Source organism: Squalius cephalus (genome assembly GCF_949319135.1).
Source record: "Squalius cephalus genome assembly, chromosome: 15".
Lineage (NCBI taxonomy): Eukaryota > Metazoa > Chordata > Actinopteri > Cypriniformes > Leuciscidae > Squalius > Squalius cephalus.
In genome coordinates, this window is record NC_137136.1 from 34,381,130 (window position 1) to 34,402,758 (window position 21,629).

General features: G+C 37.0%; 1 protein-coding gene across 2 annotated transcripts; it reads right to left on the reverse strand.

The window, feature by feature from the left end:
• csf3r (colony stimulating factor 3 receptor) lies at window positions 1-20,714 on the reverse strand. 2 transcript variants are annotated; one of them, XM_079895821.1, is made up of 16 exons: window positions 20,536-20,714; window positions 20,105-20,173; window positions 18,626-18,919; window positions 17,695-17,824; window positions 14,954-15,120; window positions 12,458-12,615; window positions 12,203-12,356; window positions 11,381-11,445; window positions 10,439-10,637; window positions 10,174-10,356; window positions 8,661-8,759; window positions 8,375-8,518; window positions 8,154-8,288; window positions 7,452-7,548; window positions 7,114-7,195; window positions 1-1,501 (listed from the first exon to the last, which is right to left on the reverse strand). In XM_079895821.1, the coding sequence occupies exons 2-16, from the start codon at window positions 20,160-20,162 to the stop codon at window positions 1,022-1,024; spliced, it is 2,445 nt and encodes an 814-aa protein (XP_079751947.1). In that variant the 5' UTR covers window positions 20,163-20,173; window positions 20,536-20,714; the 3' UTR covers window positions 1-1,021. The 2 variants fall into 2 exon arrangements, with proteins under 2 accessions (XP_079751947.1, XP_079751948.1); XM_079895822.1 differs by lacking the exon at window positions 18,626-18,919 and having other exon boundaries at window positions 20,536-20,614.
• Between the last annotated feature and the right edge of the window lie 915 nt (window positions 20,715-21,629).

Here is a 21,629-nt window from a genome sequence, read left to right on the forward strand (position 1 = left end):
GGATTTACTTTATTAAATCTTCCATATTAAAAGTTCCACTTTCTCCCATTTGTTGTAATACCAGCGGTCTGTTTTATGGATATACAGTCCCTGGCAATATTAAAGACAGTTCAGATAATGAACTGAGTGGCAGTGGTCCAGAAAACAAATAAAACTAATTCAAAAAACATTCATAAAACAAATATGTGAGGGAAAACAATCATGTTATGACCCCATCCAGCCTCTGTGTGAACGCAGACTCTTTGGCAACTAAGGCTCATTGGGAAAACCTGCCTGTGGAAACATTTTTACACAATGAAATTACATTACGTCTTGCACATGTTGCAACACTTTCAAAGTGAAATGACCAGTGAGTGGCTCTAAAAGCACATTTGTCTTTTATTCCAAAAACGATGAACGTGAATCTGGTAACGTTTTATTGTGTTGGTTGTTGTAGTATCGCAGCAGTTCTGAATTGAATTGTCTGGTCAGTGGCTCTAAAAGGTCAATGCTCTGTCATGTTGGTTAATAAAGAACCACCTACACTAAACCATAAACATACCTCATAGGTTAACAAAAGCAAATTTGAGATAAACCCACATTTGATGAAGCAACAGAGCCATTTTAGCTGCTTCTATACCAGTCTTTGAGCTCTTTTATCGAGATTGGTGTTTCACGGGACATCACGAGAGCACTGCTGTATCAGGTGAGAGACTTTACTACATCAGAGAAGACACACACGGATGAGCTGGTCATGTGATGCAAACGTCAAAAAGTATTAATTTACAAATCTTGCACTATGGTAAAAGTGTTTTGAGGTCATAACATAATATTTTGCAAGGAACTGCATGAAAATAAGTCTATTATTCAATAATAATTTTGTGTGAAAATGATAAAAAGTTTTAGTGTTAATTTAAGCTGGAAACGGCAGTGATTTGTCTGTATTTTTTGCAAGGTAATGTAGGTAGAGGCACGTTTTTCCAATGAGCCTGCGTAATTTTTCGGGGCCCCCGCATGTTTTCTATATAGACTCAAATTCAGTTTAGTTATGATCAGGATCCCTGATCTCTAAGGATCTGAGCATTGGAAATTCTTCCCAAAGTTCTTCGTTCTCCTCACATCCAGTGGAATTGTGAGGAAACGCAGTGAAGTGTTTTGCTTTAGAAACACGCCTGCCTAGCAACACGTTCTCATATGGTGGAGGGCTGCCGGGCTCGTCCCCTCCTAACAGGGGCTGTGTGGACTCAGAGCGCACGTAGGGTGGCACAGGCGTCGAGTGGCTTTGATGCAAACCACCGAAAACCACAGTGGCGTAAGGGACTGAGTCCCTGTCCTGCTCCGGGTCGTAACTGCAGGCCTGGAAAGGGCGGTGACTCCCATTACGACTGACCATATCATGTGACCACTGACTCTCCTTGACGTAGTCACCCTTGAACGGCTCTTTCTCAGAGAGATCGAGAAGACTGAAGCGGGACAGAAACACCAACACAGGGTCCTTGTCTTCTTTATAGGGAGGCATGCCCTTGGACAAAAACATGTTAAGATATGAAATTACTGAACAGTTTGATTGGCTATTTCTAATTGACAATTTTTTTCACATATTCAGTAATAGGACACTTGACACACTTTTTATTGCCTTTTATCTCTAGAACATATTTTAGTAATCATCATAACTTAGGTATCATTGAAAAGCATAAGCCTTTTAGCAGGCTCCTCCCCCTAGTGGGCTCTCTCATGTTTACCATTTTGCAAAATTTACTGCATTATTTTATATATATATATATACAGTGCTTTAAGTGGCTCAAAAGAGGTGCCGGTACTCTAATTTTTTTTTTTTTTTTTGCTGACTCCCCTCCTCCCCTGAGGTAACTATGGAAGCTTGTTTCCGCCACTGAATAATAAATAAATAATAATAATTGCGACTTGTTATCTCACAATTCTGACTTTTTTTCTCACAATTGCGATATATCAAGTCAGAATTGTGACTTTTTTTTCTCATAATTGCGAGATAAGAAGTCAGAATTGTGAGAAATAAAGTCGCAATTATGAGATATAAAGTCGCAATAGCGAGATATAAAGTCGCAATTCTGAGAAATAAAGGCGCAATTGGGATATATAAAGTCAGAATTGCATGATATAAAGTCGCAAAATGTGTGTTATAAAGTCAGAATTGTGAGATATAAACTATTCTGAGAAAGAAAAAAAAAGTCAGTCTTTTTTTCCCTTAGAATTTGACTAGCTTTATAGATAGTTTATATCTCACATTTTTTTCACACTTTATAAGACGCAGTGTTGTATAAATTACTAGACAGCAATACTTGAGTAAAAGTACAAGTACTAGAAAAAGACTTTGGTAGAAGTGAAAGTTACCTTTTAGAATATTACTTAAGTAAAAGTCTTAAAGTACCTGATATTTAATGTACTTAAGTAATTGAAGTAAAAGTATTTTTTATTTATTTTTTAATTTTATTTTTTAAAAGCAACAGTTAGAACTTTGATTGTGAACTTTATTGTGGCTTTATTGTGGGAGGGGTGGGGGGGGGGGGTGTTGGGATGTACAAAATAATCTTTTTCTTAATCTAATTTGGATAAATATTAGGTACACAAGATAGGCATTCATTTTTCTCAAGAAAAAAAATCTCACCTAATGATGTAAACATACAGAGAGCCCTATCAGCTGGTAGTATTATTTAAGGTTAAAAATAATTCAAATTAAATATAATGCATTTTTTTATCCTAATAACAACTTTATTTAATGATATGTAAAAAAATATAATAAATATGTAATATAGTACACATATTTAGCAAAAAACTCTCTATAGCTGTGTTTTTCTAGCCAACTCACGTGCTATAGCCTATATTATGGTCATCAAATGGCTTTCCTGAGGTAAATATTATGTGACAATTGTTCTCCAGCTGTTTTACTGACCCTTTCCGCGGTTGAAAAACACTGATTGATCGATATTATGTAGGCTGAATATACATTTCGGTAAGTTGTACTGTTTCTTTTAACATTGTGTTCATTCGTGTTAATAGAGATGATCGGTTCACGTGCGCTAGGGATCTGTCATGTCACATTTACAAGCGCCAAAACGGTATTTATTGTTTGAATCTCGTTATAAAAATGACAGAATCTGAGAGCTGGGATTTTGTTTTATATCATAACTAACCTGCTCTGTCTCCGTGTCCTCTTTGCAGGGGCGTAGCCAGGACATTATTTCTGGGGGGGCCAGCTTGGGCCAGTCTTTTATTTGGGGTGGCACTTGATTGTCAAAAACTACTATTTTAAAACTCACTCAGAGTAGCGGTTTTCCCGCGGCTCGTCAGGCCATAAACAATGGATTGAACTTCCTTATGGACACTAATAATGTCTTATTGATAATCCATGTTATTGGGATGGGTGCTTAGATCAGTGGTTCTCAAACTTTTTACACCAAGTAGACTACCACCTCAGAAAATATTTGGCTCTCCAAGTACCACCATAATGATCAATATTAAAATACAGTAGCGTAGTAGGCCTAACTATTCAGCTACAGTTATGCACAGCTAAAAAAAGTTTTATTTATAATAAGAATATGTATTGTTGTCAGCCACTTTAAACATTGTAACAACACAGTTTTAACATCAACACTGCACTGTGTGCACTGTTACACAGGTAATTTTTTTTTAAATGTATAAAATGTCATCATAATTTCTCACTGTTTTGTAGCGTTTGCTGCTGCTGCCTTCACCGGCGCTTTCAAAGTTGCCACTGTTGTGTTGTTAGCAGCACTAGTGCTTGGTTCACTCTCATCCTCTTCAGTTCTTGTATTTGAAACATTCTCCTCCTGATCCAAACTTTTCTTGTCAGATTGAAGCCACAATAGCAGTTTTGAACTTTTCATAATTTAATAATCCACCTAACATTCATTTATATTTAACCTTTTCACACACTTAGTTAAGTTAAAAAAAAAATCAGCTGCTCCCAAGCGTAAGCTTTTCAAGGCGACCGTTATAGATCGTATCACTTTGTTTCCATGGTGACGTGTCGTCACACGATCACAACCACTCAATACATACTGATGTAAATATACAAAATATTCACAAATTTGTTAGCTAAAGCATTGAATCGCCTTTATAATGATCACGTTAGTTGGGAAAAAAAAGCACAGTTTGAATTTAGCAGTTGATCACGTTCTACTCACACCGGTGAGATCGAAATTCAGTGTTTCCTCTGCGTAGGGACCTTAACATGAGACGGGGATTTTTTAGTGCAAATGACAGAAAGACACAATATGAATTGTCATTTTTAGGCGATAATTTATTTATGTAAACCATGGCATTTTAAGTGCAATATTCAATTTATTTTTCATAATTGTCTTTTTGTTTGTTTGCTGAGTGAGTTTTCAAATCTGCGTCACTCATCGGCGAAAGGTGGAAATAGAGTGTTTTAGTCTGTTATTATAAACAAAGCATGCACACCTACAAATAAACGCCGACACAAAGTATGACGCTCTCTTCTATACTCACTCTAACGGTTTAATTATGTATCTTCCCCTGTGGCTCAGTGGTGAAATCTAAGCTTTTTCGCGCCAGAGACCCGTGTTCGAATCCCGGCTCTGGCGGCAGATGAGCTTTCTTACATACAGAAAGCGAATCCGCCCCTCGCGCCCTCCTGTTCACTCGGCGGGGGTCGAGTATTTATTTCTGAGTATTTATTTAAACTCAGGAGGGTTTTTTTCTTTAAATTAAATTTATTTTCCCCCTCCTCAGACTGGGGGTGGGGCCGTGAGTTTGGGGGGGCCGGCAGGGGGGCCGAGCCTTGACCAGTGGTGGCCGTGGCCCCCCCTGGCCACCACGTAGCTCCGCCCCTGCCTCTTTGCTTCGCGATTTTTCTGTGCGTGAGAAAATGGATGTGTTGTGAGAGCGTGTGAAAAGTGTCAATTGCGTGCATGTGTCTCACGGACGGTGAATGCGTGAGAGTTGGCGGGTGGTCGTTTACGATAACGGGAGGTCCTCTCGTGCTTCCATGGCGGTTTCAGTTGTGCTTCCTCCTCCTTTGTCATGGCAACAAACAACCATTATGCTGAAATAGAGCGCGCGCCGTGCATTGTGAAGGGCGCTCTGAAAAGCGGCAGCGCCGCCAGAGGATTAAAACAGATGTGCAAATGAGCGTACCGGTACGCTAAAACCACGTTCTGGGCGCACGGAGAGGTGGCGGTACGCTCAAGAGCTATATTTGGAAGTGGCGGTACTGAGTACCGGCGCGTACCGGCCCACTTAAAGCACTGTATATATATATTAGAGGTGGGCATAGATTAATTTTTTTAATCTAGATTAATCTAGATTAATTTTGAAATTAATCTAGATTAATCTAGATTAAAATGGCTCATTTGAATTCTGCCGAAGGCATTCAGAATATGTGTGCTACCCAAATAATGACTATAAAAGTAAGTCTTTGAGAACGGGTTTCTCAAGCCAGGTGGCGCATTAGACCAGGGGCTCATCTCCTGTTTCCAAAATGCATCACAAACTGCTTGAGAAAGCTGTTCTACTCATAGACTGTAAAAGGTTACTACTGTACTGTTACCGTACGTAGGCAACATTAGGTAGGCCTATGTTATTATCAACTACTATAGGCTATCAATTAGGGATGGGCGATATGGCCTAAAATCCATATTGTGATATACATTGCAGCCTCTTGCGATAACGATATTATAATAAAACCATTTCAGAACAGGTTACACAGACCCTGCTAAACAACTGCTAAATGTATTTGTTTTTTTTGAAAGGGTGTATGTAGTTTTGAGAACATATATTGTGCAAAACTGTAAGTATACAACATCATTTTGCAGATAAATAAAATTTAAGTACACTAGCTGCAGAGACTTAAGTAGGTCTAATGTTTATTATGGCTTGGAGCTTATGAAACCCCAAATTTAAAATTAGAATATTGTCTAACCGATGTCTTTTCAGTTAAAAAGAAACAACAACGATTCTTAAAATCGGGCGCTTTTAATAAAAAGAGATTATGTGCTACACCACTCACTAAGATATATTGGGAATAATACGCGCGCGCTGGTATTCAGTGATATGTTTCGTTTTGAATTTGAGGTGGTAGAACGGATTAGTCGTGTGTTAATTTACCGAACTGTTACACCACACAGTCTACGTCGGACGGCTTAAATACAAACCAAGTCCAAATAATGGATGTTCCACCGATCTTTTACACCAGCTTTCACTTTCAGCCGTGTTTACTTAAGATGACGACGAATATGATGCGTTGCAGCCGGGTGTTCCTCGCGGCCGCGGGTAGATTGCGTCATCATAGCTTGTGTAGCTTGAGCCAGCTCCCAACCCAATTTGGAGAATAGATTAACGGCGATATTTTTTTTATCGCGCGATAAGAGTCTCGCGTTAACGCAGCGCGTTAACGCCGATAACGGCCCACCACTAATATATATATATATATATAATTTGGCCACTGTTTTGTGGTAGAAGTGATACTTTGACAGAACCGTGTTAATTTATGACAGGAGAACGCATACAAAAAAAAATTCAGTGGAATATGGATGTCGCTTTTTTAATGGAAGCTTGTTTCCGCCACAGAATAAAGAGTAATTGCAACTTTTTGTCTCGCTATTCTGACATTTTTTTCACAGAATTGTGAGCAAGAAAGTAAAAATTATGAGACATAAACACGCAAAGTCAGAACAAAAGTCGAAAATCGTTTAAATTGTTTTATTCCGTGGCGGAAACAAGCTTACAAACACCTAAAGAAAATCTCACAGGAACCTCAATTTTTGCGATATCAATTACTCCAAAATTGGAACACAACTTGACTAGATATATGCCTTTAATTTTATAACAAATTTAGAGTCCAAATAATCTAGTAATATATATATATATATTGTATAAAATATGTTCTTTAGTACAGTACATTTGCTTTACGGTAAACTTTTGTAACTTTTTTACACTATAATTTTTTGAAGAGCAATAATCTGCCGAGTGTCTTCTTTAAAAAGAGACCTTAGGTCTGTATTCCATAGCATTCATGAATTATAACCATTTAAGTTAGGATAGTGCATTTCTATGTGAGTGCTCATAGAGTTAACGGGTTCATCAGTCAAACTACAGCAGTTCATCATACAGTACCTGCAGTGAGTCAGTGGTGGTCCACCTCTTAATGCTGCTGTTGGCAGGGTCGGGAATTATAGGCCACAAACACATCTTCACCCTGTGACAACCACACAGAAACGTAAAGTTTTAGCACTAATACACTGTACAAATGATTTCTAGAAGTTGCAAATAAAGATTATTGGAGTATGTTTTACAAGAAAATGTTTTCTACTTCAAAATGTCACATTTAATTAAATGTATTACTTGCCGTTTCTTTGTAATGCATTTTAAAACTCACGAGCAATTTCTAAGAAAAAAAAATACATATTTCTACAAATTTTTCCAGTGTACTTAACAAGCCTGTGGATGCTCACCGTTCAAGTTTCCCCAAACAGGTAAACACAACAATGATGATGAGAAGGGATAACCCAATGCATGCTGGGATAACAAAGACCACCATGTCTAATCGACCTGAAAAACATTTTCAATAATCAAACCAATAATGAAAATAAAAATTCATACTTTCCCTTAACAAAGAATATAATAAATAAAATGTAAAATTTGTTTGTCTGATGAACTGCATCACACTTAGATTTATAATATGTACAATATGAGGTTACACTTTATTTTAAGGTGTCATTGTTACAGTGTAATTATACATTTAAGTACTGAGTAATATTAAGTAACTACATGTACTTACTATAGGGTTAGTGTAGGATTAGGATTTGGTTGAGGGTTAGTTGCATGTAATTATGCATAATTTACTGTTATTACTATGGTAAGTACATGTAACATATATAACAAGGACACTGTAAAATAAAGTGTTACCCAATAAGATTTATAATAAGTATACAACCAAAGGACACATTGCTATTGCTTTTGAAAAAAAGATGCTGTAGAATAGTTGTAATGTTAAGGAGTGCATTCATATTACACTAATGCATGACTAAATGCACTTAGTGATTATGGTTTGTAAAAGTTATTATTGAAATCTTATTCACAAACACTCATATTTGAATAGTATAGGTCTTAGAATATGTACTATTAATAATTGAACAGTGGTCAAAAATAGTCACCAATATGTGCAGTTGACAGGGGCACAACTGATCCGTTAAAACTTCCACCCATTGTAAAAACCGATATTACGGCATAATATTTGGCAAGCGGTTGAAGATTTTCCACCACTACATTGGTCTTCTCAGTGTTTATAACTTGAAAAAGAATAGAAACATTATGGTTAATAAAATAGTTATGAAATCTGAAAATCTGTTATGAACTTCTTTGAATCCTTGAATACCTTGGGTATCATTAATACCATTCCAAAGGTAAATAGTATATCCTTGAATGATCCCATTTCTCTGTTTAAGGGGAATTTCATTCCAGCTAAGTTCGACCTGTGAATTACGGATATTCTGATGCAATGTCGGTGCCTCAGATGGAGCTGTGAGGATATATGAGACATTTGTCAGCATGCTAGAATTATACATCTATGGAAATATGAGCCCACTAGATGGAAGTGTTGTATCATTCTCCGGCTTTATTGCACATCATTTCCCAAGTTAATAGAAAGCCCTCAGACACACCTTTCTCACTGCTATATGCCATTACGGTTCGAGGACCTCCAACACTGTCAGCATATTTGGGAAAAACTGAGATTTCGTAGGGCTCGTAAGGCGTTAACCCTGAAATAAAACAGCCATGATTAGATTTGCATGCAAATCTTTGTCAGCAACAAATAAGAAAATAAAAGATTAAATACCAAATGACTTGTAATGTCAATTTTTAAAGCGACTTAGCGCTTCAAACTCTATTTAACCGAATCAAATTTGACACTTTTTTCATTATTATTATTATTATTACAGTACGGGTCAAATGTTTGGAATAATTAAGATTTCTGCTCATCAAGACTACATTTGATCAAAAATAAAGTAAAAACGGTAAATAGTATTACAATTTAAAATAGAATAACAGAATTGTATTATATAATACAATATAATTATAAAATTATTTTCTATTTTAACATTTTAAAATGCAATTTATTTATATGAAGGCAAAGCTGAATTTTCAGTCTTCAGTGTCACAGAGGTCCTTCAGAAGATCATTCTAATATGAGGATTTGCTGCGGAAAACTACAATTCGAAAGTTTGGGGTAAGATAGATAATAACTTTATTCAGCAAGGTGTCATTATGTGTTTATTCACAAGAACACGACTTAGGGGCCTTACACAACACCATTTTCAACTAAAAATGTAAACTTTTTACACATTTTGCCGTTCATTTACACGACAACAGCGTTTTGGGGACATGAAAATACAAACGTGAAAACACGTTTCAAGTTAAGTTTTTGAAAGCAATACTGTTACATGTATACATGTAATCTACAAAAACGTGAATCTGTACACGAAAAATGCGAAGGAACAACTTTTCCGTTTTTAGTACATCGTTGTTATATATAAGTACCCTAAGAAGGCACTCCAGAAGGCAGAAAACTACGTAATAGCTTCATTAATGTAAAGACAACACAAGAAAAAGAGAAGAACCAAACTGTGAGCTAAACGAAAAACCAAACAAGACTCAGGTGAACATAATCAATGAGTAACCGTAGAAACCATCTAGAAAAGGGAAAGCCACAAAAGGAAGCAGAACATTATCATGAAAAAATGATGCATTAATTGGATCAGAAGTTACAGTAAAGATATTTATAATAATGTTACAAAAGATTTCTATTTCAAATAAATGCTGTTCTTTTGAACTTTTTATTCTATTTAATGTCTTCCGCAAAAAATATAAAGCAGCAAACACTGTTTTTAAAATATTAATAATTGAGCACCAATGATAACTGATAATAACTGAGCAGCAAATGATCATATTATACTGATTTCTGAAGGATCATGTGACACTGAAGACTGGAGTAATGATGCTGAAAATTCAGCTTTGATCACAGGAATAAATTACACTTTACTATATATTCACATAGAAAACAATTTAAAATTGTAATATTTCACAACTTTTACTGCATTTTTGTTCAAATAAAAGAAAAATATTTAATCCAAACTCCTGACCGGTTGTTCATATGGTTGCTATAATAGTGAATACCTGTTAGTAAGAGACTGGAGCTGTTTTTGTCCATCAGACTGAAGGACAGGGGATCTTCCTTAATCAGAGATCTCCACTCGAGCGTGTATCCCGTGACACCGGAGGACTCAGGGCCTTCCCACGCTATGAGCACAGACGTCTCCGACTGGGGACGCACACTGACATTAGACACAGATTCCGGCCCTAAAACCAGACAAGAACAAGTCATCAAACATCACCGAGAGAACATCTGTCAGAAATATAGTCTGTGGTGGGAATTGAATACCTTTCTTGCGATGCACTGGCACTTGGGTATAATCCGAGCTCCCCACTGCATTCGTGGCTCTCAGGTAGACCTTTTTAATCCACTTGTTGAGATTGAAAGAGCAGTTGCTTTTCTGAGTTTCACACAAAGTCGTTTTAGGCTCCTTTGATTCGACAGTGTATGTCAGATCCCAGCCGTTGGCACGGAACTGTTTTGATGGCTAAAATGAGACAAGGCAGTGGTTAATGGGAAGTTCCAGGTTCAATAGATCTGCAAGATATGCAGTCGGTTATCGCAGAAAAAAAGATTTTGAATTTGTAAAAACAATCTAAAGTTTTGCTTAATGTCCCTTCTTCAAATCCTTGCATGTGAAAGTTACCAGGTTCCCAGCATTGCATGATCATGGCATGAGTTGAAACACTAGACGTAACTTAATTGAATATTTGTCCTGCTGCAGTGCCTTAATCGCCCCATACTTTTTCATTGCTAGTGTATGATGTATGTTTTTATAAACATGTTCACTGGATGTTGAAGATTCAGTCAAATAGAGTTTAACTTTCGACATTCAATAGCATGACCTTTACAAATGTGAATGAACAGCAAAGATCTTTCAATCACTAATTGACTGGTCATTTGTGTGTGTGTGTGTGATATATAATATTATACACTGCACACTATATGCCCTATTTAATATAAAATGAGAGAGATAGATGATTTTCCAAGCTGTGTCAGGACTGTCCAAAAGGATGAACCTGATTTCATCATGTGCAACATGTTTAGGCTTTCAACCAGGGTTATGTGCTTCTACATCAGTGTTATTCACCTATCATTTCCCTCTGATTTCAGGGAAAGGTTATGGGTAGGGTTGGGTTTAGGGGTAGGGATAGGGTTAGGACTACATTTACGGCCATGAATGTTGTTCCAGGAGCATGCCATCACGGTGACCATCAGAAAGACTCTCACCTTCCAGTAGAGCTGTGCGACCTGATCATTCACTTTTAGCCATGCGTCCAAACGTCCAGCCGGAGCTGAAAATACAACAACTAGTTCTGAGTGTCGACAAGTCATACAACAAAGAGGTAAATATACAATAGTGGACAAACGTGATGTCCGGCCAAGGGAAATTGACATCTTCAGCCTTTATTCAAATATTATTAAAAATTTGTTAGCAGGTTGCATAGCTGTGCTTGGAGTCGACTGATTTATTTTGACTGCGTGAAACATTGTGCGGACAGTTTTTGGCCAGGCTTTCATAGAAAGAAATTATGAACGCATGCAAAAAACAAAATATATATATATTTTTTTTCTATGCAGTTTTTGTTTTGTTTTGCATTGTAAAATAAAACCTGTAGCTGTACTTTTTTTGCCAAATAATTTTCTCAGATAAATACCTTAACCAACTTTAGTGTTTTGTTCTTCCCTCATATTTGAAATAAAATATTTTTAATATGTTGATGGTTTAATCGAACTTTAGCAGCGTTTTGCTGTAGAATCACAAGGATTATTAACAAGATTATAACAATACAACAAGAGATTATAATCTGCTGTATATTTGCACAGTATTGTAATGTGCACAGTATATTTTGGTCATCATAGGTTCCCAGGATGCACTGCGACATCAACTAATCATGCTGTTGCATTTGTGGTCAACACCGATCACCAGACACTATTCCACAACGCAGTACAATTAGGTTATTATAATTATTGTCATTATTTGTACAGTCATTTGTACAATTCTGAATACAGCATTTTTTTGTAAGGTAGTGAAGACATATAACTTGTTACCCCTCATAAGTGTGGTGCTTGTTATCGGATCACTCCATTCACTCCATTCACTCCATGGCCGGTACTTCACTCGCATTGTGCTGCTGTAATTTGTCCCATGAAGGAGGCCACATTTTTTTATTTTGGTTTCTTGTTGTGCACTGAAGTTGGAAACCTATAATAGAAGGATTATTTAAGACACTGTCTCGGATAACTTGCAAACTGTTTCACCTTTCAGCTGATCGAGCAATATTATCATGAAAAGCAATCACTTACCAACTCTTTGTCAAGCTGGTTGTTCAATGTTGTCAATCTCAGCTCTACACTGAGGTTCAAATGCAGCCATGTCTCAGACGGTGAAAGACTCCAGCTGTACTGTAAGCAGCCAGACTTATCAGCTTCAACCCTCTTAATCTCTGGAGCGCTGAATTTTGCTGTAATACAATACAATAATATATATATATATATATATATATATATATATATATATATATATATATATATATATATATAATTTTTTTATTTTTTACTATAACACATACATTAAGACAGGCCCAATTTTCTTCAAAACACAAACACTTTTGTCATGGCCTTCATAATTATGAAAGGTCTACTTCAAAGGTAAAGTTTGACTGATACAACCAGAAGCAGAATTGTGCAAAAAAAATCAAATAAAAGAATGGGTGCGCCTGAAATTTACTTTAATGTTTAAAGATGTTAAATTAGAATGTGAAAATTACTGAATTGCAATTCAGAGAACTTTTAATTGTATTAGTCCCATAAAAGATTTGTGACAAAACAATGGTAAATCATTTTGGCTAAATATCTTATTCAGTCATGAAACTCTAGAGGTTGTTCATGTTCCCGCACCCAAAATTATTCTGTTGATCTCTTTACTATGCAACATGGTTGACCCTTGGGTTTTGAATGTTAAAATGATAACTCAGATTGGGTGTTACCATGGTTAGACTCTTTAGAAGCATGGATAAGGTAATGGTCATGGATGGTAATTTTCATTTGTTAATTTATCTACGGCTCGTGTAGATCTAAAATCCTGAAGTGACAAAGTAGTGTGGTATAGATTACATTTATTTGAATGATTCCGAATAAATTAACGAAACGGTGAGAGAGTGAGTTACCTGTGTCTGTACAGCGTCTCAGCTGTTTTTGTAATTAAACTCACAGCTTCACTAAGTTATCACCTTGTTGCTGAGAAATATAATGTAGCTTTCAGTAGCGAAGCTGTTTTATTTATACAATTCAAGCGGTAGAGGTTGAAAACACGTTGCCATGCTCCTGAATGTTTCTGTGTGTGTGTGTGTGTGTGTGTGTGTGTGTGTGTGCGAAATCACTTATAAATTTTCCACCTCAATAGTGCGAGCTCATACAGGAACGTCTGCATCATAATACAACATTAAAGGGTTAGTTCACCCAAAAATGAAAATTCTGTCAGTAATTACGCACCCTCATGTTGTTCCAACCGCGTAAGACCTTCGTTCATCTTCGGAACACAAATTAAGATATTTTTGATGAAATCAAAAATATGTAGTCACTTGGACTATATTAACGATCTCTTTAATAACTTTTCTGGGCCAGCAAGTTTCAGTCCCTTAGAAACCTATGGAGGAGTGAGACATAGCTCTGATTTCATCAAAAATATCTTAATTTGTGTTCCGAAGATGAACGAAGGTCTTACGCGGTTGGAACAACATGAGGGTGAGTAATTACTGACAGAATTTTCATTTTTGGGTGAACTATCCCTTTAAGACGCTAGTTTTGTAGGCAAACGTGTCGCTCTTGCCTTGTGGTAGCTTGGAATTCCAAGGAGGATCGGATATACTGTACGTGTTTAAATGTAGGTCAGATGTACAGATATCGGATATGTATCTATTTAAAAAACACATTTGGAAGTTGCTCAGAACGGATGCGGAAAACTAGGATCTCATGTGGATTTTTGTTTACATGTGTGCAACAAATTCCGATCTGTGTCAGATTCAGAGTTCCTCTTAGACCCTCCCACCTCCCCCAGCTCCACCTGCCGAGATCTGCTACGGGATTTGTGTATGTCTATTCATGCAGCGGTCCTTACTAGCTCTGCAGTGGCAGATCTAGTCCGCCAAAACCAAATACATTAACATTGCCATATTCAATAACACGACTATTCCGAGAGTTGTCATGACTGAATTAGGCTTATTCACGTCAGGACAATGTCCACCATACTGCTGTCAGACAACTTGACAAAACATAATATTGACACGAACATTTAAATCTAATGATTATTACATAACATTTAGAAATGCAATGTTAAAACGTTCAGGATCACTCAAATCAAAATGTTCTATTTTCAAGATTTATTTTTCTGTCCTATTGCTCCATTTTAAATAAGAGCATACAAATAAAGAATAGTATGGTGCACTATGATTTATTTGTATTAAGTATAATGAAATGAAATAAATTAAATCCAAATTTCCATTGTTTATTTGTATCATCATTTTTTTTCTGAAAATACCCCATATGTTGCATCTATGACAGCCTGTTTATGAGTAATGCATATAAAATAATACAAATTTTCATTCTATTTTAATTTGTTCTATTTAAATTGGTACTGCTTTGTATGCCTACTCAAAATTACTATTCAACATCCTATTTATCAATTCATATATGTTCAGCAATTAAATAAATTCAGCATAGAGCACAATCATGGTATGAAGTCACTAATTCCACATTTATTCTTAATTCTTGACAGATGAATAAAGCTGATTGCTCTTATACCTGTTTCCATAGGGATCAGTTCCAGAGGAGCAGAAGTGGCATTTCCAAAGACATTCACTGCTGTCACATAAACCTTGAACTCTGAAAATGGACTATAAGAATTCCGCAGAAAGGAGTAGGAATGCTCTCCAGGTGGGATCTCATATTGAGTCTTTTCTGATTTGGCCCTGGAGAAATTAACAATTTATAAAACCTGTCACCACAACTATATCACAAATTAAATTGAATTTACTCTAAAACATAAGAGTGAATCTCACTAATTCACAATATCCAAGTCATATTTAACCACAAAAAGTCATTGGAAATAGTAAATTTATATTTTGCTGGGTCACTGTTACATTATTTTCAAGACAATGAAACACATTTCCCCCAATTCCTCTTACTGTAATGCAAAACATCACATTATTGTACACTCTTGGAACTCTTAAAAGGGTTCAGTAGTGTTCTATATAGAACTTTAGGGTTCTTAACTCATTTTTAAAGAACCCTTTATGTTAAATAGGTTTTATATAAGGAGAACAGATACTTTCATGTTTAACAGGTTATTTACATTTTTCTAGTGATAAGTTATGTTTACAAGCTCTTTAAAAGTCAGATGAAAGATGAAGAGTCCATAATGGTTCTAATAACAAAGAGTATTTATGTTAAAGGTCCCATAGCATGAACATTTTAACATTAATACGAGTTCCCCAAGCCTGCCTACGGTCCCCCAGTGGCTAGAAATGGCGATAGCTGTAAATCAAGTCCAGGCCAATCTGGAATCTTCCCTATATGTCGTCATACGAGGAAAGGTCACCTCCCCTTTCTCTGCTTTGCCCACTAAGAGAATTTGGCCCGCCCATGAGAAAATGAGCTTCGACCATGCAAGCGCGATATTGTTTTTTCCTCGAGAGACATCATGGCTTGCAAATGAGCGAAGCATGGCAGTTGCTCAGTGTTTGGATGTACAAATGAACACAAAAGTATTTTTTTAGGTCCTTCATCCGAGCCTCTGAAGAACCAGTGGATACTTAATTTTCTTTTCTTTTTGTCATTAAAAAAATATCCAGAGTACAGTCTTCTCTAAACTACAAAGATTACTGATATAGATGCTAATACAGCTTTAGAATGATAGCAAATCAGAGCAACATGAAAAGCCAACAACGTAGGCTAGCGTTAGCTACATGATAATAACTGTAACAGCATACATAAACAAACCAACTAAAGTACCGTATTCCAGGCACACTATTTTAAACTAACCATTCGGAGACGTCCTGCTGGAGCCGCTGAGTTGCAACTTCTTCAGGTGCTTCTCCATCCGGATCAGATTCTGGGTCAAACTGGAAAGCTTGAACGACAGCGTGTCTACGAGCCATTGTGATACATCCACTGTAAACATTAGCGCATGGTACCGTGGCCGCAAGCTGGTCAAGGCCACACCCCCACCCTCCACCTTGCCCCGCCTCTCTCCTCCTCATTAGCATTTAAAGCTACAGACACAGAAATGGCACGTCCTAAGGAAAGCTCATTGTGGGACTGGCTCGTAGTGGCTGTAATTCTGCACCAAGGCTGAATTTCAGGAAAGAGAGCGTGGGAGGAGCCATGAAGGAGAGGATGGTGCAAGAGTCCATGAAGGAGTTGACTGTGGACGGACGGCCGACGAGAACTCAGAGCGACACAAGAGGACAGGCCATGGTGGAATCCATAGAGGGAGGAGCCATGGAGGACAGTGATGAACCATTAGAAGTGGAGCACAAGGCGCAGGCTGAGAATAGATGGGACTGAGCAACACTGATGTGTCTGGAGAACAAGGTGGAGCCACAGCGACCAGCATCCGAGGTGGAGCCAGAGTACCAGAGGATGGAGACGAAGCTGGTTTGACTTAAGACCAAAGAGCCGGAAGCAGGGCGGAGCCCACTGGAAACGAAGGTTGGAGGGATGAAGCATAGCTGAAGGCCCGTAGGTCTTTGGCGTAGGCAGGGTGACGACTGACCAAGGTGGAGCCGTGAGGACCATGGTCTCCGGTGGAGCCGAGGCGGAGAGGGGGTGCAGGCTCTGGCTCCATTGTGGGCATTGGCTCAGGCTCGATTTCCATGGTGAGAATCAGCTGGGTCTCTTGGTCTGCATTGGGCTCTGAATCCATAACTGCAGTGGGTGTGGGCGCTGGGTCTGACTCTGGGGTGGTGATGGATCGAGTGTGGCTGGACCCTGGATCCTCAGCCCTCCTCATTATCCAATCCGATCCAAAAATTGTACACTTAGCGTACAGTACAGACATTTTCATAATTTCATAATGTCCTTAAATATAACAATATTGTTGACCACAAACTGACAATAGAATTTGCGTGTCCCGTGTGCGATACCTGTGAGTTGCCCTAAACGCCATACGCAGAAGACTGTCCATGATATTTCTTAGCAATGTTATTTCTGGGATAGGTTGCCAGGTCGTTCCCTAATTACATGGCTTGGGACTCACACATACACACATTCACACCTATGGCCAATTTGGCATGTCCTATCCACCTAACCTGCATATCTGCGGCTCTCTAGATGCACTACGGTAAAGCAAATTTGTAAGGGAAATGTACTTGATTGTCATGAGACTGTAATGCAAAAAAAATCCCAATGATCCTAAAATTCAGCTTTGTTCGTTTTTAATTTCCTTTATCCCCTTTGTTTAGATTTTTAGAGTGAATTGTGACCTTTTTGAGATTGATCCATAAACAAGCTACAGTTTTGAAAATGTCAGCAGAAATTAGTACCTCAATGCGTGAAGAGTATAAGTTGTAGGAAGGCTGGCTGTGTCATCACCAGGATCCCATTGACACAGGAGTCTGGATGACTCCGTTATATTCAAAACACAGCTCAGGTTTCGAGGAATGGGTGGAAGATCTTTAAAGATATAAGGAAGATTATAAGTCTGGTGAACTTTGGCCTGGAATGACAATGATGAATAGTCTTGATGATTACATTTCTGCAAATATTATATTCTTCAAATAAAATTTCTTGGTGTGAATGTAAAAACTGACCTTTCAGAGCAGACGCCATATTTAATTTGGTGTGAATGGAAACAAGGATGTGAAGGATGGAAATACAGTCTGTATAAGATAAGCTTTGCTGGTTGAACGATCAGTACCAACATCAAAGCCTCGTTTTCATTCATGCCAGATTAGATATGGAATGGACCCTGATTAAGATCTATGACTGTAGTTAGTAATTAGCAACATAGTACTTAATCATGGACCCTTTTCACAGATGTTGATGATGCATGTTCACACAGTTATCAACATCGCAAATCTAGTAAAGTTCTTCATATATTATAAATATTATTTTTGAAAAGATTTTCCATCATTTATGGCACAACGCTGCCCCACCATTGACGAGTTTGTAGTACCTACTCCGTGAATTCAAGTGCAGTACCTACTCTGACAGTATGTAATTTAAGATGCACAGAATTTCTCTATATTTTTTCCCTTGTTTTTTTTTTTTTTTTGGAAAGCCGTGGAAACGCTTTTATACATTTTTTATTTTGATATTGGAGAAAATGGGAATGCAAAAAATATTTTTGCTGCCTCGTTCACCACTACTTGAGTTCAACCAACTATGACTAATTATGAGAAACCCTGGAAATGTGAAAAGGGTCTGTTATAATAATAATAATAATAATAATAATAATAATAAAAGGATCCTCACATCCCACTTTTACTCTCACTCCATTGACTATTTGGCAGTTGTCTTCCTCTACACACAGGAAACAAACGATGTCTGTTGTTTGTAATAGGCTGGGGACGCGTAGACCATATGTCCTGTTATTCTCCTGGTAAGAGAGATTGCTGGGGGCAAAATCATCATTAATCTTCCACCTCACACGAAAGTCTTTGCCTTTGGTCAGCAAGCAGTCGTCCTCGATGGAGCAGGACACTGATACGGGTGAGCCAGCGAGCACCAATAAGGCTGGAGTGTGTACCTTAGCACATGCCTGAATCACTGCGGATAATAAATGCATATCAGTTTTTAGTGGCCAAAAGTGATGTCTGGCCTAGGAAAATTGACATCTTCATCCTTTATTCAAATATTATTAAAAATGCGTTAATGATTTCGTAAGCATATTGCACAGTTGTGCTTGGATAATGCAATAAAACACGGGAAATTGTGCGGACATCATTTTTGGCCAGGTTGTCATTCAAAGAAATGATGAACACATGATTCAAAGAAATGATGAACACATGCAAAAACAAAAAAGAACCAACAAAATATTAATGATTGATTATGTTGTAGTCAATAAATTATTTTTCCTGTCAGCTTTTGGTTTTTCTATACATTGTTTTTTTATAGTAAAATAAAACCTGTAGCTGTAGTTTGCCTTTTTTTTGCCAAATAATTTCGTAAGATAAATACCTCAACTAAGATTAGTGATTGGTTCTTCCCTGGATCTAAAATAATTTTGGTTTAATCAAACTTGTAGGGTCAATAAAAACAAAAATCCCCTCTGGATATCACTTTTGGACACTACATGAATTCAGGAAGAGAAGTTGGGCTCTAATAATGAATTAACTAGATCCACTTCACTAGTCTTGTGACTTTGCATTGCGTGACACATTCCTGACAACAAACCTATTTCAAAATGTGTGGGGAGTTCTTGCACGACATCACAGAAACATTACCTTGGTGTGTCTAAACAAACAAATTACATTCTTATGTATTTGAGATTGCAATACAATTATTTACTGTATAGCCAATGTTGTTGCTATGAGCAATACATTTTTACAGCATTTATTAACCTTTGTTAAGGCTAGTTAATAAAAATACAGTTGTTCATTGTTTGTTCATGTTAGTACATGTTGACAATTCACTAACTGATGTTAACAAATACAACTTTTGATTTTAATGTATTAGTAAATGTTGAAATAAACATTAACTAATACATGCAGTAGAAGTATTGTGTAATGTTAGTTCGTTAACTAATGTTCTTAACTAATGTTAACCAATGAAACCTTACTGTAAAGTGTTGCCCAATTTTTTAAGCAAATGATGAAAAGGGTCATTTATTTTGTAATTCGTTTTCCTGTTTAAAAGACAATTGTCTCTTAAAAGGTTTAAAGTGCTAGAAAAAGAACAGAAATGGTCTCGTAATCAAAATGATAAAATGGGTAAAAAAATGTGTTGATTCACCTTGTATCCGTGCATTGATATATATCCACAGCACAAGCACGAGCCAGACTGATGCCATGGTTATGATGTCTGAAAGAAAAAGTTACAAAACCTCAAATTATTAAAATGTCAAATTACAAAACCTTCAGTTTCTAACAGCCAACATAGAAAACTTACGAAACAGTACAACATACGAAAGTAATAAATACATTAAAAAAAAAAAAATCTTATAAAATTGTATATACACAATTTAACATATATAATTGTTAAGTAATGTACAATAAAAATAAAAATGTACTTTGATTTTAACATGTTCTCATATATTCATATTTTAATGTACACTAACTGTTTAAAGCATTATATAATGTTTATACATGACTTATTAATAAAATCTAAAGCATTACCAGTTATTCTAATTAAGATGGTAACATAAACACGATTGCAATACATACTTTAAAGTTTTTAAAAGCATCTGTAAGTGGTGAAGGTCACATTTAAACTGCGGTGAAGTTACTGCCCAGCGAAGTCTGGCGCACAGTCGAAGTTCTCTGTAAAAAATATAATAAAATGAAACAAAACGTTTTTGAAATGAGCCTATCCAGCTTCTGAGAAAGATTCCTGCGCTCTGAGTAAAGAGTCACTGCTGTCATATCGTTTTTTACCATCCTGAACCACAAGAGCAAACCGAAGGAGGAAGTGTCAGACTCTTGCGAAACCCCTGCACACGTGTCCCTTCTGCTCCCGCTTTTTGCTCTTAATTATCTGGAAACTTTAACTGTTGAAGTCAATTAAGTACAATTAATTATGAAGAAAAATGGCATTAATCATGTACTCATGAGTCAAGAGCGCAAGATTTTTGCGACAACAAAAAAATTGCATTCAGCGTTTTCGCGTTGTAGTGTGGACTGTGAAAACGGAGGTATAAAAACGATGGCATAAGTTTAGTCATGTGACGCATATTGTACCAATAGATATTCATGTTTATACGGTATTGTGCCTGTTATGTGCTATTCACTAAAATATGTCACTTTGCACACTCTTCATATCTGTCACGATGTCAGTTTGTTTTGATTTCTGTTCGTGTCTGTGTTTGGTTAATCTGTCTATTAGTTCAGTTCTGTCTTTCTCCGCCCCCTGCCTGTTTGTTTCCATGGTTACCGTTTTGATTTGAGTTTCAGTTCAGGTGTGTCTTATTAATTAGTCTCGTTAGTTCCTCTGTTTTCTGTCTATTTAAGCCTTGTGTTTCTTTCAGTTCTTTATCAGGTATGTTGCATTAAGTTGGTTGTTCTGTTCATGTTCCTGAGATGCTGTTTTGTGAAGTTTTGTAAATAAAGCTGCTGGACTTAGATCCTGTTTCATCTCTGTTGCAACATCAGTGTAACAATATTGCAGTCCTGCAAAGATGACAGAAAATTAACTCACATTTGCTGTAGGGATGTGCAAATGAAGCCTTATGAAGCACTGAGCAGAGAATGTCTAATAAGGGGAGTACTAAACTCCCAGCTTCTGAACTGGTTGCAGTTCCACTCTGGCTCCACATGAGGGT

Coding starts and splice junctions, on each gene's coding strand:
- csf3r (XM_079895821.1), bottom strand. CDS start 20,162: ATGGCATCAGTCTGGCTCGTGCTTGTGCTGTGGATATATATCAATGCA. Junction 8,289..8,374: donor TGGTATTAATGATACCCAAG/GTATTCAAGGAT, acceptor TTCTTTTTCAAG/TTATAAACACTGAGAAGACC. Junction 7,549..8,153: donor CCTGTCAACTGCACATATTG/GTGACTATTTTT, acceptor AATGTTTTTCAG/GTCGATTAGACATGGTGGTC.